The following is a 26042-nucleotide window of genomic DNA, read 5'->3' on the forward strand; positions in this document are numbered from 1 at the left end:
TTATAAATTTGAAGAAAGAGTTCCAAAGCCTCAAGAAGGGATCCTCAAGTACTATGGAATATTTGAATAAAGTGAAAGAAATCACTGACCAGTTAGCTCTAGTCGGAGAGACTGTTTTTTTATCGTGACAAAGTCCAACAGACACTAGCTGGCCTGGGAGATGAGTATCATGTTATCTCCACTACGTTGCAGTGCTTTCCTATTCTCCCATCTTTTGAAGATCTCAGGCCACAATTACTTCAGTTTGAGATAAATCTCAAGCATGCCATAGGAAACTCTGGGTCGTTACATGACTCTCATGAGGTGTTGTTTACAGGGACAATTAGGGGAAGAAGAAGAGGAGGTTACCGAGGAGGTCGTAGCCGTGGAAGAGCTGGAATTCAACAAGATAGAGGTATTTTACCTTTTCCTAATGCTTCAAACACCAACAATGTTAATATTGGAGGTAGAAGGGTCCCAGTCTGTTTTATATGCAGAAAGCTTGGGCATGTGAAAGCTAATTGTTATCATAAAGATGATCCCAACTATAATGCAGGGGACAACTCCACTTATCATAAAGGTAATCCAGTTAGACCAACTATAAACCAGTCAATTGCTGGAGGAGAGAAAAATATAGGTGATCTGAATGCGTTGCTTGCTACGCTAAACTCTCTAAATCTAAAGCAGGATGATCAAAGAATTTGGTATGTTGATTCCGGAGCAGCTAGTCACATCACTGGAGATGCAGTTAAACTTTCTAGTCCCATTAGATATTCTGGAAATTGCAGTGTTGTTACAGGAGACGGTGCCAAACATCCCATCACTTATGTTGGAAATATCTTTGTTCCCTCTTCTTGTGAGAAAGTGTATGGTCCAAGACCAGGTATACCCTCTAGGGCGGTAATTCCTTGTTAGGTCGTATATCTTCCGGACCAAGCGATCCGACATGGATCTTGTGTTTTTGCTTACCATAAAAAGTTATGGTGAACTGTGATGCTCTTCTGAGATTGTTTGAGACAGACAGTTATAAATTTATAGCTTCGACTTTCTGTTTTAGCATGATTACATGCAGGACTCAGATGTGAGAATCAGATCGTTAGCGATTTGAGTTAGTGACCATGTTTTGGACCTTCTACGGAAGGGTGGGCTTTTCTGGGAAAGTATGACGCCTTAGTGAGTCATAACCGGTGACTGTTGGTCGCGTAAGGCTTCGAGAGATGAGAATAGATTAAGTTTGTTCAGGACAAAGCGTTTGTTAGAAGTCGTGAGAGCGACAAACGATGTCCTGATACTGATTCAATGCAGATACCTCGTTCTAGGAACGAGAACAAGCTTGTTGCGTGGTAGTTCACAGCTTACGATCAAATGGATCGTATGCTGCGTTTGTCAGTTGCACTGCTTCCTTGCTTTGAACTACTTACTCGCTTACACTGCTTACTTACTCATTGCACTACTTACGCATTTGCACTGCTTCCCTGTTTAACTACATATCTGCTTTAAACTGCTTAGCATACTGAATTAAATGTGCTTAATTCAGTTTCTTTTAGTCTCTCTTGTGCACCTACTAGTTTTTCGCGAAACTAACCCATTCTATGGGTACAGGTGATGATTAGGTATACTACGGGCGATGGCGCGATTGCAAGATGGCTTCAAGACTTCTTCTTCCTGCTCTTAGCTCGCGTCCTGAACGCTATGGGTTTGTATCGGATTTTCATTGGGATATCCGAATCTTGTGAGTTTTGGTTCTTTTAGCTAACGTGCCAAAAGTTGTCAGCTTGCCTTATGATTTATCAAAAGAAAAATCTTCCGTTGATTTCATAAACAAACTCTAAAGGAAAGAGATATTTCTAGTCTCTTGCCTGTTTTTCTGAAAAGGTTTGCAAGTTTGAAATTTGGGGCGTTACACCATCCACCAAAAGTTAAGTAGTAGAGATGAAGACATATATGAAAATGCCACCAATTATCGAAGCATAGTCGGTATGCTTCAATATTTGACCTTCACTAGGCCATATATAGTTTATGCTACGAATTAAGTGTCTCAACTCATGCACGAACCAAGAACTGTACATATGGAGGCAGTCAAAAGGATCTTGCAGTATTTGAAAGGTACAATAGGAGACGGCTTAGTGTATGAGAAAAGAAGCCAAAATTATGACATATTAATGTTAATGACATATTCAGATGCAGATTGGGTTGGAGATCCATATGAAAGGCCAGTAACTGGTTATTGTGGTCTTTCTTGGAAGAAACTTAGTCTCGTGGAGCAGTAAAAAGCAAAGGGCTATTGCAAGATCTAGCACAGAAGCGGAATATCGTGCGATGGCTTCTGTCACATCCAAATTAACATGGATTAGACATCTTTTGGTTGAGCTAGGAGAATTTTTACCAAAATCTATTTTATTATGTGATAATTAAAGTGGTATAAAGATCTCTTTGAATCCTATACATCATGGAAGGACAAATCATATTGAAATAGATCAGCACTTCATTAGGCAGAAGATTGAGGATCGAGAAATAGAAGCAAGATATATTGGAACGGAGAATCAAATTGCAGATTTGTTCACTAAAGTGCTGACAATTAAAAGATTTTGGTTTCTTAAAGGCAAGATGAGAATGATTCAAATGCACACACATCTTGAGGGAGGCTGTTAAGACGCTATATCCATTTATTGCATTGTCCCGGGTTTGGATTTGGGTCTGATATGGATCCGAGATCCAAACGTGCTGTGTAATTAGTTTGTATAGTCAAGGGCTGTTTAGTCCTTTGTATGATAGCCTTAATTAGAGGCTGCAATATATATTAAACAGATTCACGACTGGGCTGCTGCTGCAGCCTTTGAGATCAGAGCCACTCAGCGTGTCATCCTTCATCACTACCACTTCTGCAGATCCAAACAAGTCTCGAACCAAGTACACACACACACCTTGCTGCTGCTCTAACAATATATACATATGTTCTGGTCAACATATATATATATATATATATATATATATATTTCCGATTTAACGATCCCATTCAGATTAGAAGATCAAGAAATTCAAGAACTCGTAACTTGATGGGTTCTAAGCATATGCAGTAGCAAACAGTTTTACATGCACAGTAAAAATTATACACAATAAAAAAAATAAGGCCTAGCATAAACAGTAAAGAACTAACAGCAGAAAATATTTTTTTTAAGTCTGAGAGCGATCTGAACCTGTTTTAGGTTCAGATCTGGATTAAAACTGTTCGTGACTAACACATTTTACTGTTTGTTTCTTATTTCTGCAGGTTGCAAAACAGATTCATGATAGGATCAAGATATACAGCAGATTCAAAAACACATGCACAGCACACTTCACTAAACTGATTCACGTGGGTGTGCACAGCACACACCACGAACCAGATTCACGTGGGTATGCACAGCACACACCACAACCCTGTTTCTATATATTTTTTTTTTGTGCATGTGTGCACACAGCACACATACCACAGATCAAAATATCACAGGTTTAAGTACAACAACACTTGAATAAATCTAGACAGGAGCAATATGTATAAAAATTACATATAATCAAAACAATCTATTTATGCTACAAACATCACGAACTTATATCCAGAGTTGACCATTAGCCCACCCCCTCACACATGAAAGTTCCACGTTAAGTTACGTTTAACAAATCATAACCAGTTAAGGTTATTAAAACCACAACCAACAAAATAAACAAAACGCAGGTTCAGATTTTGAGATTCAAAATAAAACAATTATAATAAAAGTGAACCTGATTCAATAACACGCATGCTAAGAAAAATTGTGTTTATGCTGTCTGAAAAAAAATTTGTTAGTTAGAACTAACAGCATATATATAGGCTGAAAAGAAAAATCGACTCAATCAATATGGTTTCAGATTTGATAAAATTGATAAATCTGTATGAAAAAATATATATTTGATTTCTCTTCAAACCCATACTTAATTCGGTCCACGCAAATCTTCCCACTCATCGCAATAGAGAGAGAATCATGTACCTTTCTTGAAAGTTCACGGAAAAGGAGTTAGAAGAAGAAGAAGAAGATGATGGTGGTGATGTTGAGGAACACACATTGCACCCTCTCTTTTCTTTCCTTTTTCCTCTCTCTCTCTCCCTCCTTTTTTTTTCAACTCACGTTTTTTAGAGAGATTTAATCTCTTTTTTCTATAATGAGGGACTCTCTCATTAAGGGGTGATGCCCCCTTCTAGATGGAGTTGGGAACTCTACCTCTATATACATTCTTTCTTTCTTTCTTTTTTTATAATGAGGGGGTTTCCTCCTTAAGGGGGTGATGCCCCCTTCTAGAAGGATTTGGTTGGGGTAGAGTTCTACCTTGATGCCCCCTTCTAGATGTAGTTGGTTGGGGGTAGATTTCTACCCAAAGTAGAACTCTACCTCTATATACATTTTTTTTATATATATATATAATGAGGGGTTTTCCTCCTTAGGGGGGTGATGCCCCCTTCTAGAAGGATTTGGTTGGGGTAGAGTTCTACCCAAGGTAGAACTCTACCCTATCATAACCTCTATTATATATATATATATGTATATATATATATATTACTTAGATATATATGTTCTTTTTTTCAAAAGTTTTAAATTCATTTGTCTTAAAAAGGTATGGATGGATTATGGGTCTGAGTTAGACCCATGATCCAAATCCATATCCATTTGGATTTCAGCCCATATATGGGACTAGTTAATATGGATCTTGGACTAGGTCCAGATCCATATTGACGTCAACCCAAATATAAATACAACAGGTTGATCCAAATCGAAAAAGTCCCAAAATAGCAAGGTTTTAAAACTCGCCGAGTCAACTCGGTGACTCGGCTGACTCGGCTCGGCTTGGCCCTCCAGCGAGTCAACCCGGCAAGCTAAACTCGGTCTGCGAAGACTCGGCCTGACTCGGGCGAGTTCTGGGATGTTTAAAATTTGATTTTTGGGTATTTCAGAATAAAAAAAAATTGTAATATTATTGAGAATATTGTTGTTACTTTCTTACTTAATGTCTTCAATATGTAAAGAAGACAATCTGTGACTATGATCTAAGGTAAATGTTATTGGATATGAATCTATTTCTAGAAGCATCAGGCAGGACAATCTTCAGATTCAACAACAGCTAATTAATATTTTATGATAAAGTAGATTGCTGCTTTTATTCTGTTCTACACAATTATACTTTTTGCAGTTTCTTTGCATAAATGCATTTAATATTTTGCTTTAAACTTTACTAACATAACTATATAACAAGGAAGAATTTGGTTTTCTCCTCACACCTTTCCTCCTTGCTCCATCTTTATGAAGGCATAATAGACAAGAAACTGGAACAAAGTCATACATAACTTTGGCCTTAAGATCCATAGAGTTCCAACATCTACTTGGTGCTTCTTTCTTGTCCTTTCAGACTTCATATTTTCTTTGTATCTCATATCGGCTATACCCCTTTAATCAGAACCAATTGTCCTCACCTTGCCTTATCACATCCAACAAAAATTTCTCTTTCTTTATAGGCATGTGCATTTTTAACGCATAAAGGCATCTATGTAACTGGAATAAATTGTGCTCTTTCATTCCACAATTCCAACTTATTGCGCATTCGTGAACAATTTATCCACATGCTATGATCTCCTTGTTTCAGTTCAACCCAAGATTCTGCATGGAGCCAAAAAACATCTCTTGTTTAATGAAAAACATGGTTTGAGACAAATTATATATTGTTTTTCTTTTAAAATCAAAAGTTAACAAAACCCGGTCCGAGTCACCGAGTTGACCCGCCAAGTCACGAGTCAATAAAGAACGAGTCGAGTCCCGAGTCACTAGGTTTTAAAACCTTGCAAAATAGAAGTCGGTCTAATTAGAAAAACACATTTTTTGGACCAACGTCCAATTTCAACAAATCAGATCTCCTACGAGATCTATGTTCCATAACGGATCTAACTACGGTCCTAGGTCCATTTCACTCTTGAATTTCACATGAATTTAACCTGATTTTAACCTAAATTTCGCTCAAATTTAAAGGTTAAAATAAAATTTCGTAGGTGTTACATATCATATATAGATATCTTCAATGGGTCCTGAACCAGGTCCAGACCTCTATTAACATCAGCCATATTTAACAATTTCGACATATTAAATATAACTATTTAATTAAAAATTGTATTTTAGAGCTTAAAAATATAGAAAAAATTACGAGATATTACATATTCGAGTCACTGGGTTTTAAAACCTTGCAAATTACGAGATATTACATATTCCTCTCAACCCCCCCCCCCCACCATCACAACAAAGGGTACAAATACTTCTTTGGAATCAGTTCTTGCCATAGGATTTAAGAAAGTCATTACGCCATATTTCTTATTCAGTATTGCACTTGACAATTCTTAGTGTCAACATCATGAGGTTACCGCAACCATTTCCTCCTCAGAGTAGCTTCGTAAGTTGCTGGAATAAAAAGGGATTCAAGAAAAAAATCTAAGAATATAATACTCATTGGATTAAATATTGCTTCCAATAGTAACTTTGCATTTTTAGCAATTTCTAACGGATTCCAAATATTTTAACCAACACATGTCAATGGTTTTAAACAAAATTAAGAGGAAATTGAATTATGACTAACTACAATATGGCAACGCAAATATAAAATTCTGCCAATTCATTTGAATTAACAGGCTTTGAAATTTTCATGGGGATAAAACTAATAGAATTTATCTCATGAATTAGTGCAAAGTGATCAAGGAATCTTAACCTGCAAATTTTCACATTTGAATATCTCTCCAACAGCAAGAGTTTGCTTTACTATCCTGGTTATGTTCATCTTTTGATTGTTGAGGTACTCTTTTACTGCTTTGTCACTTGACAAGGAGACCAGTTGCTGTTCATTCAATTTCTTATTTGCCTGAAAGTATGTTCAAAGATTTTCTGAGCATTTACAGACACTAATAGTTAAAAGATTTGAATCCAAATAATTTGAACTCCTTTACCTGCAACTGTAGAAGGTGGACTCCATAAAGTTGCCGCCCTTGCTCCTCAAACAAGGATTGAGGGATATCAATTTCTACAATCTGAAGTACAAAATAGAGGCAGAATACAATCTCGATGAAGCATGGCCATATAAAATTGCTTCAAGTAGCAGCAGCAAGCATTGGATCCAACTCATTAGAAAGAAAGATATAGTTTAATAACAAATATTTACAATGAAAAGCAAAGAAATATCCTAAACATGAAACTAAATAATAAAGCAGTACTCAGTGATGGTGTTGTCATCCCCGACCAGTATGTGACTGATGTCTATGCCCGTTCGTTGGCGAGATTGGGATCGAAAATAAGTAATTCAAAACCCTTAATTATTATACCTACAAATGTCGTCATCAGGCCGTGACACATGGATTTGAGTAATGATAGAGGCAAACAGTGACACACAAATTTTGGAAATAGGAGATGACACCTTGGGAAGCAATAAAGAAAGATGCTGGCATAAATAAGTGGACCATACACAATGTTAGATTTGTTAGAAATATCGTTTAGTTTATAACAGGGTTATATCAGTCTTTTCTCACATGTTTTACATGCTAATGCATTTTATTGCTGTACCAAGAGCATTCTGGTCATTTCTCCAGAAGCGAGGTCTGGGCTGCTGCTATTCAGGTCTCTCTCTCTCTCTCTCTCTCTCTCTCTCTCTCTCTCTCTCTCCATTCAGTATTCAAGATTACAAGGGCAATATCAATTCTTATATGGTATCAGAGCCATCTCCTTCATCCAGGTAAGTACCTCATTGGATCTAAGCTCTCAGTTTTCCTTCAAACTCTAATCTTTCTTCTTTCTTCATACCCCTTTATTTTCTTCCTCACATCCCATCCTATTTCGTCTTCTTTCTTCCTAACATCAAGATCTTTCTTAATATTGTTAAAATGTATGCATATATATATATATATTATTGTTTCTTGTATTGGCTAAACAGGAGCATTTTGGTAATTTTACCTTTTGTAATATGGACTGTCCACTAGGGACAGTTTAGTCTTTTCTATATTTAATTTTTATTTTCCTTTTGTGTCCTTTTTACATTGTATAAGGGCATAATGGTCAAATGACTATAGACAGCTATAAACTGTCACATAAGTGCGGATGCGGCACTTTAAAAAAACTTGGGTGCGGGGGTGCAGGGAGGGTGTGTGTATATATATATATATATATATATATAGAGAGAGAGAGAGAGAGAGAGAGAGAGAGAGCAATGGGTAGGTGCTAAATGAAATATGCTAAATGGGGTTTTCTTCTCTTTCCATGTTTTTTTCGCAGTTTTGACCCCATAAATGTATTGGGCATGGTTGATTTACGAGGAATTCATACCTGGATCATGTGTTTTTGATGAAAAAATTGATATTTGGAGCCTTGAAAATTTACAAAGATTTTGGACCGTTGATGTTTCGAACCTTATAAAAACCCACCCATGTGTCAGAATCAAACACTTAAAGAGCTGATCCCTATAAAATCAAGTACATAGATCACATCTGTACGGTCAGAATTAAAAAAAAAACAAAAAAAACATAAAAACCAATTTAGCACGTATCATTTAGCACCTACCCATTACTCTCTCTCTCTCTCTCTCTCTATATATATATATATATATATATATATATATATAATTTTTAACAGTTTTAAGTTAACACTATATGTATGTGTGTGAATTTATGTATTTATATATATAATAAAGATAAAACTAGACTTGGTTAGGGTTAACTGAATTTACTTATGAACAAAAACGGACCTCAGTGTGGTTGACTTCATTTGACACAAAGGAAGTCGTGTCCAAGTGTCGGGTGTTGTGCGACGTGGGTGTAATTCCCTATTAGAAGAGTCCGTGTTACATAGGCTATAAATATAGCCGTTGGGAGCTCCCAACACTCTTTGGAGCTCCACAAGACCTCTCTTTGTATATAAATAGGGGGTTATCCCCTATCTTGTATTTAATGCTTTTCTCAAGCATGTGTTTAATAAAGACTATATTTTTACATTCTTGTGTTCTTTGACGCTTTTAAGTAGTGTATATGCACTTTGTGCTTGTATATTGCCTTAGTGCCTTTGTATTGTCCTTATTGGACTTGTAATAGTGCTTGTGCAGTTTATATATTTTTTTTGCATACTTCATTACATGGTATCAGAGCCATAGTGCTCTTGGACTTGTGGAGAATCATAATCAAGTGTTCGTGTTGCTTGCAGTGACTCTAGTGGAAGTGTTTTTCCACATCTACCTCTTTCTCGCTCTCTTTCTACTTCCTTCCAAAATGGAGCAAGATCATAAGATAGACCTCTCTAAACTTAATTGTACAAACTACATGTAACTGTGAAAATGTCTTCAAAGAGACAATATGCATACAAGCACTAATTTCTCACAAGAGATGTGCACAAAGGCACCCAAAGAACACTTGAATAATTATGCATTAAGGCATAAACGTAGCACACACATGCACAAAGGCATAAAAATAAATCTCTTTATTAAAATGCAAAGGAGCTTGAGCTCTCACACTCAAAAAACAACTACAATGTACAAGAGGAGAACACCTATTTATAAGAACCAAAAAGGGACCCTTGAAGGGGCTCCAACGACTAGATTGGAGCCCCTCTAACGGTCACAATTGCCCCCCCCCAATGCAAGTACAAAGAAAAAAAGAAAAGTAAAAAGAAAAAGAAAGAAAAAAAATAAAAATAAAAAGTACAAGCATATTCTTATTGGAATATGCATAAAATGTGAAAAGTCTAAATTACCCTTTATGGGGTTAGTAAATGATATATATATATATAGAGAGAGAGATACATATATATATACGATATATATGTATCTCTCTCTCTCTCTCTCTCTCTCTCTATATATATATATATATATATATATATATATATATATATATATATACAATAAGGAATATATTTTAACACCCCCCTCAAACTTACGGTGTGATGACCGCAAGTTTGCCAAGAAGAAAATTAAATCTAGGAGAGCAGAGCACCTTAGTGAAGAAGTCAGCCAGTTGATACTCAGATGTCACATATAGGAGATCGATGACTTTATTCAAGTATTCTTCTCGGACATAGTGGCAGTCCATTTCGATATGCTTCGTGCGCTCATGAAAGGTGTGGTTCTTGGCAATATATATTGCACTCTTGTTGTCGCAACATAACTTTGTTGGTTCTTGAATGCAAACTCCCATATCCTCTAGTAAGCGGCAAATCCATATTATTTTCATGGTTGTAGATGCCATGGCTCGATACTCGGCTTCGATAGAAGATAGAGACACATTTTTGTTGTTTCTTGCATCTCCAAGAGACCAATGATTCTCCTAAAAAAATACAGAAACCAGTGGTGGAGTGATGATTATTAGAGTTATCTCCCCAATCAGAATCAGTACATGCAATTAAATTTAACTCAGAAGATAAAGAAAGAAAGACTCCCCTATTTATTGTCCCCTTTATATATCAGATGATATGAAGAATGACACTCATGTGTACCGATGTAGGGGCATGTTGGAATTGACTGACGATATGAACTGTGTGAGAAATATCGGGCCTGGTGATGCTAAGGTACATCAATGATCCAATCAATTGTCTGTAAGGAGTGGGATTATCCAGAGGAATTCCATCATCAATTTTCATCCTTGATCCAACTACCTCTGGGGTTTCACAAATTTTGTCATCAGTAATACCTGACCTGTCAATGACCTCACAAGCAAGTTTAGTTTGGGATAGAAAATATCCTCTATGAGAAAAGGCAACTTCAATGCCTAAAAATATGTCAGAAACCCTAAGTCTGACATCTCAAATTTTTCTGTCAATGCATGCTTAATTCTTTTTATTTCCTTGACATCATCACCTGTAATTAACATATCATTAACATATAATACCAAAATTACAATTCCTACATCAGATTTTTTCACAAATAAGGCAGTGTCAGTATAGCATGAGATAAATTCATTTTCTGTCATTAAATTGTTAAAACAGTCATATTAAGCCTTGGGAGCTTGTTTTAAACCATAGAGCGTTCTTCGTAAGCGAATAACTTTTCTGTTAGGACAATTCATTCCAGGAGGAGCATCTTGTTAAAATATGTCATACATATATATCTATATATATAGATTATGACACGTACACATATATATTATATATATATGTCTATCTACATGTATAAATATATATCTCTTTTGTAAATACTCACTAAGGGTAAAACAGTCTTTTTATATTTTCTCGCATATTGTAATCTTTCTTTCTTTTTTATTCCTTTTTCTTTTTTTCTTTCTTTTTCTTTTTATTCTTTTTCTTTTTCCACCTTGGAAAGGCCCCCCCGAAGAGGACGTTGGAGCACTCAACGGTCATATTTATGACCGTTGGAAGGGCTCTAACGTCCCTCTAGGAGCCCTTCCAAGGCCTCCTCTTTTGTCTATAAATAAAGGGGTTTTCCCCAATTGTAAGGTATGCTTCTTTGAAGCCTTCTTGAGTGAAATATATTTTTTTCCTCTTCTTTTGGGTGTTTTGCCACTTTTGTGGTTTTGTTGTTCTCTTGCCCATTGGTGACTATTTGTGTATGTGCGTGCTCTCTTGTTTGCTCTTGGAGACTTCGCTTCTCTTATTCGGCACTTCATTACATGGTATAAGAGCCTTTGTTGTAAAAGCTTCATCGGATCCTCTCTTGTCAAGTAATATCTCTCCTCTCCTTTGCTTTCAAACCCTTTCTCTATAAATGGCCAACAAAGATGTAAAACCCGAGATTTCTTATTTGAAAATATCACAAATTTTTTTCAATTTGGGCCTAGATCCACATTACGGATCCAGGACCCATAAAGGGGGAGTAATTAGTATTGATTAATTGAAATCTTGATTTAAAGGGTAATAAAAATAAAAAATAAATGAAAATTTTTCTAATTTAAACTTTTTATTTTAATTCGAGGATCCACAGTGAATCCATTTGGATCTACTTGTGGACCCATTTCGTTTTGGGGCTGGGTTGCGGGTCCCGGGTTCGGACCCGAGCCCCACCCCAACTAATAGCCTTTTTAAAACAGAAAGGGCAACCCGATAAGGGTTGCCCGATAAGCCCTAGCAGGAAAGGAAAGGGGGGAAGGGGGGGTTACGCAAGGCGTAACCGACCTCCCCCTCCCATCTCGGCGAGGAAGGAGGGGGCCTGGGGTCGATAAAAGGGGGGTGAAGAGAGGGTTATGCCCTCTTCACTCGGGCTCTCTCTTCCCCATCTTTCCCCATCTCTCTCTCTCTCTCTCGCTCGGTGTGCGCAGGCCGGAGGGCAAACCACCATCGTCAGGCAGCGTGGGCTACCGGCTGCCATTGAAGGTCGCGGCAAGCAGCATCCACACTCCCTTCTTCACGACAGCAGCCTCCAGCCACCGGAAAACCACCGTGAAAAAGGTACGGGTACCTCTTTTTGATTTCAAATGGGGCATCGGTGGAGGTTTGATTTCATGCAGCAGTCGATGGAAAATCTTGGAGAACAGTTCCACTGTTACTCCCTTGCACCCTCTGTGCTATGGTTGTATTGAAGAAAAAAAAAAACAGATTTAAAACTTTCCCTGCATGATTTGGGGCCCAGGTATGCAGTCGGTTGGTTTGGGTATCTTTTTAAAAAGGAACTTTTAGTTGTGCAAAATAGGTTATGCTGTAGATTGCTGACAGCATACACAGGCCCACACTGGGCCTGTGTATATGCTATTAAGCCCTACTGGCTGAAGAATATCTGAGGAAAAATTTGAAGCTTAACCAAAAATTTGTTGGAGAAAATTGTCTTTCTGGCTTATTTTGGTGGTGTTCTAATGTTGGGATTTTAAAATTTTAAATCACGTTTTATATTAGAAAGTAAGGAGCATGGTTTCTATCTGAGTGCATTCCTTTACTTCATCAACATTAAAAGTTATTAAGGCTTCTAGTTGGGAGACTTAGTTATTAAGCTTACACAGGCTTCCAAAATTATTATTCTTTGTATATCTGCTTACAATTAAATAGGAAAACATGCATTGGCAGATGGTTATATTGTAATAGATTGATTGATCTTATAAAATTGTTGTTATGATGTCCTGTGTATATGCTGTTAAGCCTAGACATCAAGGTCGGCTGGGCTGGGCAGAGTTGCAACAAAATCATTTATAAAAAAAAAAAAAAATCAATTTCTTGTAGCAGGTATGCTGTTCTTTCTGATAGCATACACAGGCCCAAACTGGGCCTGTGCACATGCTGGTGGACCCAGCCGACATGGTCGGCTGGGTTGGACTGGGTGTTTTCATCTTTACAAAAAAAAAAAATATAATAACAAAGATGCTTAAACTGTTGGATCAAGTTATGGACAGTAAGAGAAGGATGGGATTTAAGTTATAAGCCTTTTTGGGCTGATTTGTTTTTCTACACATCATGTTTAATCTTGTTTTTGTTATATAGATAACAAGTATCAATTTGTATTTTTTTTTGTACATGAATATATATCATTATGATGCATGTACGTATCTGTGATCCATACAGTGTATGTTCTCTTTCAACCTGAATCAAGTCAACACTCTTTGTGATCTATCCTAATCTTCCATTATGAATATAAATATTTTCTTAGCTTCTGATCCATCCTTGTTGACCCATTTTGTGTTTTCATGTATCGATATGAAATTTTATAGAAAAACATTCAGATTTATCAAGCTGATAGGTATTCTTATTTTAATTTGAATGGTTAGAATACTGTTGATATTGTTTAAATGGAATTTGGCACCAGATTTATCATGCTGTTAGGCATTCTGATTTTAATTAGAATGGTTAGAATAAGTTGATATTGATTAATGAAGTTTTGCATCAGCATTGTCATGTTGATAGATATCTTTTATTTGAACTTGAATGGTTAGAATGAGATGATAATTCATCCATGGTTTGATTCTGATATGTCCTAGAAATTAAATATGGTATTGAAATTGTGATCCCTGCCTTAGTGTTCCGGTGATCAAATGAATCATCGAGGGTTTGGTAAACCCGAGCTGTGGGAATATTTTCCCTTACTCATTTCAATGCATTTCAAAGATCATGCTTCATAAATATTTCAGCTTTATTGCACTGTTCTATATGTTTCCACAGGCCGGAGTCCTGTGATGACTCTCGCGAGGTAGATGCGAGCTTTTGTCTTTCTTTTGCATATGATGTTGCAAAACTTAAGAAATTAAATCTTAATAAAAATTAATAATAAAGCACAGTGTAATAAACCTTCTGGGATCACCCATCTGGAGAATGGGGATCTTAGAAATCCGGTCTTGGGGAGACTGTGAGGATACAAAACTCCGTGTGCTTAATTTTGGTCCCCTGAACCCGATATTGAGGTTCCTTCTCCTGGCCACGGTTTTAGGGAGAGTCTGCCACTTTACCCGGGAGTGGTGTGTTTGACACAACTGTTGTTTTTGGTACCAAGGAAGTGGCACTTGTGGGCGTGGGGTGTCCCTGGTGTCCCCGACATTAGATGTGGAGGTCTAATGTTCCGAAGGTGATTCGGTCGAGGGATAAGTTGGAACCCAGTAATAAAATACAAATTGTGTGCTAAGCTACCCTGGGAACCGAACTTAACCTCGGGGTTTGTACCCGTTTGGTGTATCCGCGGGCAACGGTAATTAAAAAGAGAAACTTAAGCATTTAATAGGGCATGCATAAGGAAACAAAGGACTTAAATGGAAGATAATAAAATGATTCATGCATTGCATAAAAGACATGCATTTTTCCTATTATGCATTAGATCATGCATATTTTAATGGTTTCCTTACTCAGTACATGAGGGTAAGTGTTGAATGTTTAATTCTTGTTGCATGCTGAAATTTTAGTAGATGTTGCTGTTTTACTGTCTTTGAATGCTTAGCAATTATGATTGTTACATGAATAAATTCTCAGTTGCTATAAACTGTCTTGTATGTCTTTCCATTAATTGTTGCATGATATCTCATCTTTACTCTTTATCTCACTTGTTTCATTAAGAAGTAGTTGTGCTCAGGATTTCGATTCTGACACCCTACTTCGTTGGTTTTTCGCAGGAACAGGTGATCAGTGAAGTCGACAGCTACTGCGAGAGCACGAGAGTCACAACGGGTTCTGACAGTCTTCTTTGTGGATAGAGTGGCTCTTTGTTTTGGTTTTTCAATCTAGTGTTTTTGTTATTTGCTTATTGTCATCAGTAGTTACTTGAGTCAGACACTTTATTTTGAGATTAGTTTTTAATTCATGAATAAAGGTAATGGTTAGTTATGGATGTTAATTGCAAGTTCCTTTGTGGTTTGTGGCTATCCAGTTGGAATTGGAACTGTGAGAACCCCGGGTCTCTGGGAAGTTTTCCGCACTGTTTTAGAAAAAAAAAATCCGCATTTTCAAAGGGGATGAGTTGGGGTCGTTACAAAAGACGCCAAAATCGATCTCTCATTCAAGTTAGATGGAACCAATTATCGTATATGGGCGGCCGTTATGGAAAATAATCTTAAAGGTAAAAAACTTTGGGGTTATGTGTGTGAAACCATTCCGGAACCACAATTGAAGTTAACCAAGTTTGAAGGTGACGAGGAAAAAGCTTTGAATAAAGAAGAAAAGGGGAAAGCTATTCTTGACTTCTCCTCCAAAATGAAAGATTGGGAAAGTGAGCATTCTAAAATTTTAGCATGGTTCATGAATAATGTTGAGTTAAAAATTTGTGCAAATCTTGCAAAGTTTAAGAGGTCAAATGAAGCTTGGTTTTTTATTGTTGAGAATAGATGGTTTTTAGTTTAAGTTCTTTTATATTAGAGGTCTTTTGAAATTTTGTTCTCATAAGGACTTAGATGTAATTTTTCTTTTTAGCCTCGCTCTATTTAATATAGAGAGAAGCCCTAATCTAAGGGTTAAACGAGTTTTCTATTGTGCAACCGTCTCTCTCTCTCTCTCTCTCTCTCTCTCTCTCTCTCTCTACACACACACAGGTGGTTGTGCATCACATCTTCTACATGGTATCACAGCCCTCGATCTCGGGAGCGTGATCAAGAGGGACTGATCTTCACCAACGAAGAACAATAACCCCACGACTTCTTAAAATCAGGTTTGGTGTTGTTTGATTGTGGAAGATCTGATAACAGATCTGGGATGTTACCCATATCTGTCGTCAGATCTAAGGAGAAGATGTGGAGCCGTAACCCTTGAGCTCCTCATCTGGATCTCCTGCTGTGACCTTTTGTTGCTGAGTCTTGTTCCTGCCATGACGTGAGATCTTTCCTGTGTTCGTGAGTTGTCGAGTTGTCTTCCTGCTGTTTGGGAGCAGCAGAAATCTTCATTTCCTGTGTTGTCGTGATTGTTGAGTTCTTTCCTGTGCTGATTGCGTGTGATCAGAATTCTGCCGTGATTACAGATTTCTTTTCTGTGCTAATTGCTTGTGATCGAAATATAATTGATCTGTTTTACTATGCCCTGAAGACTTATTAGATGTCGTGCCTTATATGTTTGGAGAACAACAGGTGTCGTGAATATTTGTTTTGCGATTGCATACTATCATTGGTCGTGATGTGTTTGGGCGCAACAATGTTCGTGATTCCTGAACTTTAGTTGGTTGGTTTATTTCAGAATGTGGATTTCAACAGTCGTGATTCCCTGCTGTGTCGAGTTTTTTTTTTTTTGGAAAGAAGCATGGTAGTTTAAGTTATCCTTCTGTCGTAGAAAACAACAGGTGTGATTTCCTGCTGTGTTGATTTTTTTTTTTTTTTGTGGGCTGTTGTTTTTGTGGAAACAGCAGGTGTGATTTCCTGCTGAGTTGAAAATTCCTCTTCAACACTTGTTGTTCAAGTGAGGTAATCTAATTTTTTTTTAATTGAATCACATCTTCAGTATGGCTGAAACTTCGAAATGTGATTCCAAAATGGAACATATTTGGGAGTATAAGGTTTTTGCCAACCCCTTCTCGTATGGCTCTTCCGTAAGGTTGAATGAAACCAACTATGCCAGGTGGTCCAGAACTTTTATGATGTCGGTATCTGAGCATCGTCGAAAACATATTTTGTTGGAAGGCGAACCCACTGAGAAATTGGGAAAATATGTTACTTGGGATGAAGATAATGACATAAGATCATGAATAGTGTCGAACACCATATTGCAGATGGATTGATCTACTATAATACAACCAAACTGATTTGGGACAATCTTCGTGATACATACTCACAAGAAACGAATGTGAGTCGTATCCTGCAAGTCGAACAGGAAATATATAATTTGCAACCAAAGAGGGGCTCCAACCATAGAGTCGTTGGAGCCCCCAACGGTCACAAATGTGACCGTTGGGGGCTCCCAACGACTCCATGGGAGCCCCCTTTTGGCTCACCTTTTGAGGCCCTTTGGCCTTCCTTTTTCCTCCTCTCCCTCTTGTATAAATAGGGGTGAACCCCTTGTGTATTTTTATTCTTGAGAGCTTTCTCTCTTCTCAATAAGAGGCTTTTTATATTGTTGTCTTCTTAAAGGCTTGTGCTTGTATTGTCCCTTTGTGGACTTGTGATATTGTCTCTTTTATTCATTGTTGTAAGTGCTTGTATGCACTCTTTATATTTCCGCAATATCTCATTATAGAAGAGCACAACATTAATTGAGTGCATACTAATCATCAGAAAATTCAAGCTATAATCTTTTGCAGTGAGAAATGGGAAAATGATAAACCAATAAACACCATCCGTGAGCATCACAGCTCCTGCGCTGGTCTGAAATATGACCTGAAAGATATGGCCCCAAATCCCTGCCCTTTCACGAACGTATCTTTCTGTGTGGTTATTGATTGCACCCATGTTTCCATTTTCCCCATCTACGGGAGGCACATATCTGCCTCTCCCAGTATTTACATCATTACCTCCATTCTTTAGACAGAGATGGCATCCGTGCATGGACAACCCAGATCCAAGTGATTAAAAGCAGGAATTCAGGATGATGCTAAGCAAGATGCTTTGCTTCTCTTCTTTGAGAAGTATGCATTGAGTGTAAGACTCTCCTCTCTCTCTCTCTTCTTTGTTAGAACACACACCAAGTATGATTCAATGGCATCAAATTATCAGGCTGCAGCGATTCAGCAGGGAGTCATTTAAATAAATTACAGTGCATTGCTGAAAGGAAATGAAAACAAGAGGAGAAGATGCATAAATGCTAATGCTGGGAATGAGTTACGATGCCTATGGTGCTACGTATAAAATGAAACAGAGAATGGGAGATCGAGATATAAACAGATAATCGAAATCAGCCTAAGATGAAACAGAAAATAGAATACCACAAGATATATCAAACCGCGAGCAAGAAGTCAGAAAACGGAAGGGAAATTGATATGTAACCAGGGAATTCCAATAAACCAAACTGAAAAATAATGTTCGAGGCTCTGAACTGTCAGACATCCAAAGCTAAAATGCAATTAAAAGTCCATTTGACAAGGCGAACGATCAAATTCTATTAAAATTGGGGATCAAATATAGAACAAACCATCCGATGTGAGCCTCAAGAAGAAATGAGAAATAAAAAAAAGGGGAGAAATGTGGAAATAAAGGACGATAATAAGAAATAAAAAACGTAAACAGGAAATCGAAATAAAGTAATAAGAACCAAAAAAAATAATAAAAATAAATGTAGGAGTCACATTGCTGTAGCAACAGGTGGGTCGATCCTACCATATGCAGGTCGATCCCACCTTCGATGCCTCTTGATAAAACAAAAATGAGAAAGAGTAAAATCAAGACGACGAGATAAAAATTTTAAAAAAGAAAAAAATCAAAATAGAAGGGGAAGGAAACTCAAAATAGACTGCAATAAAGTAACAAAAGCGATGAGCAATACGAAAAGAAAACGGAAAAGGTAAGTTTACAGAAGGAGCATAGGGGAGAAGGCGACTCTTACCGTATACGAATCTGGATTGAAAAGGGGAGATGTGCTGCTTCTGCGTATTGCTGTAGGGAGGGTTGATTTCCTCCAACTGGTTGGGAGGAATCGAGAGAAGAGAAGCTGATAAAGGGGAGAGGAGAAGAAGGAACCGAGATGCGTGAAGAATCAGAAAGGTGGAGGGGTGAGAATGGATGAAGGAGAAGGAGGCCATCGGCTTCTGTTTTCTAACAAAAGGCCGTTAGGCCTTCTTCAAGATCGGCCCTTATGAATTTTCAAAATTTCCAAATAGGGGCTCATTTTCAAGATTTTTTTCAAAAAAAAGGGTAAGAGGGGCTATTTTCTTTTTGGAATTTTTATGTTTTTGATGAAAAATCTAAGATGCGAGAATTTTAAGAGGGATTTTGAGGGAAACAGGATCCGAACGAGGCTTTTTTAAGTATTTTTGCAATTTTTGTTTTAAGATATAAGAATTTTTAAAATGAGATTTTCGAGAAAAGAATTTCAGAAATGGAGTTTCAAAACATGGTTCTGGGTCCAACATTTTGAGGAAATATTGAATTTAGATATAGAATTTTGAGATCGGCTCCAGATAAAACCTTTGAGGAAATACGAAGAAATTGATTTTTTGATTTTTTGATTTTTTGATTTTTTGATTTTTTTGTAGAACAAGAGATCCGGGATCAGAATTGGATCCGGATATCCGATTTGGGTCCAAAATTGGGTTAGATATAAAAATTGAGTCTGAATCCCAGCGAATCTGAGAAATGAATGGAAATTTGATCAGAAATTGACCCAGTTATTCAGAAGATGGACCCAGGGGTAAAAAAGAAAAATTTTGGAATTTTTGGAAAATTTGGGGTGTTCACAATCGTATTTGTTTGAATTCAGGTCTAAGCCCATTTAGAAAATTGAAAAATCGATACTCCTCCAATTGCTTATGTCTAAGCTCAATGGCTTCGCCATTCCATTTGGGTTCAAGCATGACAAGTTCATCCCAAATGGATGACAATTCTGTAAAATATTCTCTAATAGTCATTTCATTTTGTTGGAGGGTCAAGGCCCTTTTTTGAAGATAATACTTGTGAGATAAATCTCTTAAAGTATACATCTTTCCAAAATATTGCCATGCTTGACAAGCTTTTTTGAATTTTATGATGTTGGCATTGATCTTTGTTTCAATGGCTGAGAAAATCCATGATAGGATTTTAAAATTTCTCATCTCCCATTCCTCATGCTTCTTGGAATAGTCTTTAAGAGCTTTATTTTTTTCTTCACCTTCAAGAATTTTTATTTCTCCTCTTTCTACCAAAGTAATCTTTGGTTCCAGTTTCGTATTGAACCTTGGACATATCCCCAAAGCCCTTTACCCTTAATATGGGCTTCCATATTTCTAACCCAAACATGATAATTTGAGCCATTCAATTTGAACCCAAGAGAGAAGTGTGAATCCCTTTCCCCCATTTGAGAGGAGAAAAAAAATTCTTACCACAAAACCTTGGAGCTTACTTGATGAAGTATGCTTCTTGATACAAATGGCAAGAGGTCTTCACGCCGAAATCCAAGAGAGAGTGGATTGCATGACTTTCGAGGTGCACAATGAAATGAACTGGCACACTATTCACTTCTATAATAACCAAGCGCTGAAACCATGTGAAAATGTCTTCAAAGAGATAATATGCATACAAGCACTAATTCCTCACAAGAGATGTGCACAAAGGCACCGTTCTCACACTCAAAAAATAACTACAATGTACAAGGGGAGAACCCCTATTTATAAGAACCAAAGAGGGACCTTGGGAGGGGCTCCAATCTAGTCGTTGGAGCCCCTCCAGCCCAACGGCTAGATTGCCCCCCCCAATGCAAGTACAAAAAAAAGAAAAGTAAAAAGAAAAAGAAAGAAAGAAAAAAAAAGGAAAATAAAAAGTACAAGCATATTCCTATTGGAATATGCGTAAAATGTGAAAAGTCTAAACTACCCTTTATGGGGTTAGTAAATGATATATATCTATATATTTACATAGAGATATGTATACATATATATATGATATATATGTATATGTATCTCTCTCTCTCTCTCTCTCTCTCTCTCTCTCTATATATATATATATATATATATATATATATATATATATATATATATTGTAATAACCGTGAATTTTATCAGATAAATAAACGTGAATTTCATATTCAGAAGCTGCTACATGGATACTATCATTGTTTGATTTTTTTATATCTAATGGGATCTTGGATGCCCTGCTCGGATTTTCGATCCTTAAAGTATTATTTGGATCTTCGATCATTGGATCCAGACAAATACCTAATAGTAGATTTTAATTTTGGTTCAGATCCTTGATATTGGAATCTCGATATCATGGTTAGATTTGATAATGGATCCAAAACTTATTAGGTGGATCTGCGAATTTATAAACAGATCTTAAAGGAGAAAACTTTATACAAGATCCATACTAGTTTATTTTGGAGCCATATTCATCTACTGAAGGTTTGGATCCAAATTATATCTTTTGGATCCATAGTTTCAATAGTGTAATAGAGAGAAAAGTTTCAGATTCAGGATCCATAAAGGGTCCATATTTATGTATAATATCATAAAAATAAAATAAAATAATAATAAACATAACTTATATATACCCAAGTTAATAAATGGATCCACAGTTGGATCCATCTGGATCCAACATGCGGATCCATATTTCGGGCAAGCTGTGGATTCGCACCATAGGTGGGTCGCAGATCCAACTCTTGTTTAGATCTCGGGTCTTGGACCCGGACCCAAGCCCCGCCCCGCATACGAAAAAAAAAAGGGCCCCTACCCGATAAATCAAGTGTTAGGGTTCATTTTTGAACCCTAACTCGTCATGAGGGGTGGATGGGGAATGCAAATGCGCAGCCGAGGGGAGTGAAGGAGGTAACCACCTCCTTCCGTTTCGGGGGCCACCATCCTACAAAATCCCCCTCCTGAGTCTCTTCCTCCCATCTCCCTCTCGTTTTTGCACGCGCCAGCAGGGGCAGCCGACACCCTCTACATCTCCCCCTGCGCTCTTCCTCTCCCATTTAGCCGAACCCTCTCTCTCAGTCTTCCTTCTCCTCCTGCACTCTCTACCTCCCCATTTCTTTATTTTCTCTCTGTCTACCTGCGTGCAGCAACCTCGACCATCGTCGACGCCGGTCAATGCTGCCGGCGACCTTGCACGATAGTCGAACCTGCCTCTCCTCTCGTCTCCCTGTTCCTCTCGATCGTGCTCGGTAGTAGAGCCGTGAACGCCGGCGAAACCTCCCTCTCGCAGCATCAACCACCATCACGCTGGAAAGAGGTAGGTTTTACTGTGATTACGTATATTTACTAAGTTTCAAGCATCCTTTGGATTTGCCGTAACTCCCAACTCGAAAAAAATTGGGGTTTTTGGGTTGCCGTGAAACCCTAATAAAAAAGGAAAGGAGATTTGGGGTTTAAGCTACCAAAAATCCATATAGGATTTTCTATTGTCCCAGTTTATCTTTGCGCACTCATACACGATTGTTGCATAAGATCATGTTTAACTATCATCCAGGTTGGATTCATCTTAATATGTTCAAGTGACTAGGAAGGAATTGGGTTTTTGGGTTGCTCAATGAAGATTCAGGCCCATTTTTTTTATTCAACTATGTCATCCGTATAGGATGTTGTGTAATCAATGGGTAATACTTGCTGTAAAAGTCTAATTAGTGTTTCTTTTAATTCGATACAAGAGGCCTTTGTTCAATCAGTTATGTGAGTAATTTAATTCAAGTATATGTGTGTAAGAGTGTGGCTTCATAAAATGTTAATTTTCCAGTATTGCTAACTTCTGAAAGTATTAGTTTTAGCTACAGTGTTATGTGACCTTAATAGGTGGATTGTGTTTGATGACTTTCGTTTTTCCTTTTTAGGTTCTTAAAATCTTGCTTTATCAAGGGATATCAAACATTGAACTGTTACTAATTATTTCCTGCTAAAAGAAAAACATGATTTGTATGTTTTTGAGAATATGTGTTGTGATTGGAAATAAAACAATGCTTGGTAAGTTCGTTAACTAATTTATAATCGATGATGTATGCACTTAATCAGAACTGTGGGGCTGAGACCGAAAGACAAAATTATTTTTGTTTCTTGCGAAACTGTCCAGTCAGTGTATAAGCATGTACAAGACATACATATACTAATTCCATGTTGAGAACTCTAATTGTTACTATACATACATAGTTGAGTTATGAATAATTAGTGGCACAGGTTAGCATGCTTGTATGCTCCGCATTCTTTTTCAATAACTCGATATGCAATTGGTTCTGAAGACAGCCAATGAGCGTTTGAATCTCCTGTAGCTGACTTGATTTTATTTTTGTTAGTAACCACTCAACTAGTGACATATTTTACTAAACATGCCACTGCACTGGAGCCTACATGTCCAGGTGTTTTGTATGTCCTGATTTTTCTCAGGCACAGATAACTGCATATTCTAAAATTGTTATGCCCAGATTACTGCGTGGTTTAGAATAGAAGCATGCACATACTGATTGATTGATAGATAATTCTTTTTAGCTTTGGTAGAACAATAACCTGTACACACCTGTCAACCTGTTAGGTTGTACAAGTATATGCCTATCCATATGCAGGACAATATCTACATATATATCTGGTTAGTTATAATGGAGATTGCCCATTACTATATAACCTGAACGGTATATGTGTTATAAGTGGTGAGTACATTGAGCCTTGGCTATAACTTTATGTACACAACCAAATGGATATGCACTTCGCGTTTAAAGTTTCTGCGCATTTTCACAGTACTCACACACTCATTACGCGACATCACTCTTACTGCACATATTGCGGCACGTACGCAGAAGTATATTGGTGTTATACATGAAAGAACCCACATATTTTCCGAAACGTTGTCATATAGGGTCATTACTAAATCTCTGAAACTGCGTGTCTGATTTATGCAATGCATATTCCCTAAGTAAATCAACTACTATTACGTGCTAGTTACTTTGAAAAAAAAAAGAGAACAAAGTGTGTTTTAATCTTTATTGTCATTAGGAACATGTATATGACATCCTGATGGTAGTGGGAAATAGGTGATGCTACATATTTGTGAAACACTAGGTTTTTCGCTTTAGTGATAGAAGGAATTGTAACTTGATTTAGAAATGGGCGTATGTGCAATTTGTTTATATATGAAATTATGTCATGTAAGCTGCTGACATTCAAACCTGGAAATGTCTGAGTTTGACTGCTTTCTGTAGAAGAGCTATGAGACATATTAATGAAATGTCAATTATTGAAATTTTTTGTTGCATGCAGTCAAGTTATGTGAATTGCTTTCTCTTGTCCACTGAGAATTCAAAATGAATGATAGGGAGTTGGGGAATCTTGCCTAATTGGGAAATATGGATTGGGTGTAATGAGATATTGCGGAAATATAAAGAGTGCATACAAGCACATACAACAATGAAAAAGAGACAATATCACAAGTCCACGAAGGGACAATACAAGCACAAGCCTTTAAGAAGACAACAATATACAAAGCCTCTTATTGAAAAGAGAGAGAAGCTCTAAAGCATAAAAAATATACAAGGGGATCACCCCTATTTATACAAAAGGAAGAGGAGAGAGGAGGAGGCAAAATGCCTCAAAAGGGGAGCCAAAAAGGGGGCTCCCATGGAGTCGTTGGGAGCCCCCAACGGTCACATTTGTGACCGTTGGGGGCTCCAACGACTCTATGTTGGAGCCCCTTTTTGTTATTTAAAAAATACAAAAAATAAAAGGAAAAAATAAAAAAGAAAAATACATTTAAATGAAAACTGAAAATAGTTGTTTTCTAAAACAACTATTGTGAAATTACAAAACTACCCCTATCGGGTATTTTGTAATATACAGAATATATATATATATATATATATTATATATATATATATTAGATACATTTTAACACCCCCCCTCAAACTTTACGAGGAGATGACGGAAAGTTTGCCAAGAAGAAACATGAAGCGAGGAGCCGGAAGAGCTTTAGTGAAGAAGTCCGCCAACTGATATTCTGAAGTCCTAACACTGGTCATTTGATGCAACAGCTATTAAAGTCCTAACACTGGTCATTCGAGCTACAGGAGCGAATGTTTCTTCGTAATCAATGCCATATTCTTGGGAGTATCCCTTAGCAACTAATCTAGCTTTATATCGTTCTAAAGAGCCATCGCTTTTAGTTTTAACTTTGAAGACCCAGCGACAACCAATAGGTTTTTTGTGTGAGAGTAGATTAACTATTTCCCAAGTATTGGCCTTTTTTAGCGCATTAAGTTCAACTTGCATTGCTTCAACCCAATGAGGTATAGATTTAGCTTGATTATAGTGTGCCGGTTCAAAATAAGAGTGTAAGGTTATTAAACATGCCCGATAGTTGGGAGTTAAGGAATCATAGGATACAAACCTATTTGGAGGTATTGATATTCTAGAAGAATGCCTAACTTGTGGTTCCTCAGTGGATTCAGAAATTTGAGAGTATTTTTCGAGGGCACTAATAGGATTTTCTTGATTTCTTCTTGAGTAAACATTTATATTGGTATCGCTATCATGAACATTTATATTAGAATCACTATCATTTGAGGGTGTTATGTCAAGAGGGGATACCTCACGAGAATCATCAATGTTTTCAAGAAAATCTTCTTGTATGTCATCAATAAGATCATATAAGAATATATAGTCAATTTCATTTGTTTCTTCTAGTTTATCAAAACCGTTTTCTTCTTCTAGAAATGTTACATCTTTTGAAATATATAATTTATCATTCTTAAAATCATAACATCTATACCTTTTTTGATTTTCACCATATCCTAGAAATACACATTCAATTGCTTTTGGAGATAACTTATCCCTTTTGTGTGATAGGACAAAACATTTGCAACCAAAAATACGAAGACGATTGAAATCGGGTGAAAATTTAAAGAGTTTTTCATATGGAGAAGCATTTTTTAACTTAGAAGAGGGCATTCTATTGATTAGATAGATTGAGGTTAAGACGGCTTCGGCCCAAAACATCTTTGGAATATTCTTAGAAATAAGTAATGTTCTAGCGGTTTCAATAATGTACCTATGTTTTCTTTCCGCTAGGCCATTTTGTTAGGGAGTCCTAGGACATGACTTTTGATGGCAAA

At 37.1% G+C, this 26042-nt stretch overlaps 1 protein-coding gene across 1 annotated transcript in view; it reads right to left on the reverse strand.

Moving 5' to 3' along the window:
* Nucleotides 1-26042, reverse strand: part of LOC149813043 (trigger factor type chaperone family protein) — a 216535-nt gene that overhangs the window by 14441 nt on the left and 176052 nt on the right. The window contains exons 10-11 of the mRNA XM_089991785.1: nucleotides 6974-7054; nucleotides 6739-6888 (exon numbers count right to left, since the gene is read on the reverse strand). Coding sequence (XP_089847911.1) covers nucleotides 6739-6888; nucleotides 6974-7054 — 231 coding nt within the window. The remainder of the gene's footprint in view (nucleotides 1-6738; nucleotides 6889-6973; nucleotides 7055-26042) is intronic.

Source organism: Nuphar pumila, chromosome 16 (assembly GCF_984573655.1).
Source record: "Nuphar pumila chromosome 16, dmNupPumi1.hap1.1, whole genome shotgun sequence".
In the NCBI taxonomy this organism is placed as follows: domain Eukaryota; kingdom Viridiplantae; phylum Streptophyta; class Magnoliopsida; order Nymphaeales; family Nymphaeaceae; genus Nuphar; species Nuphar pumila.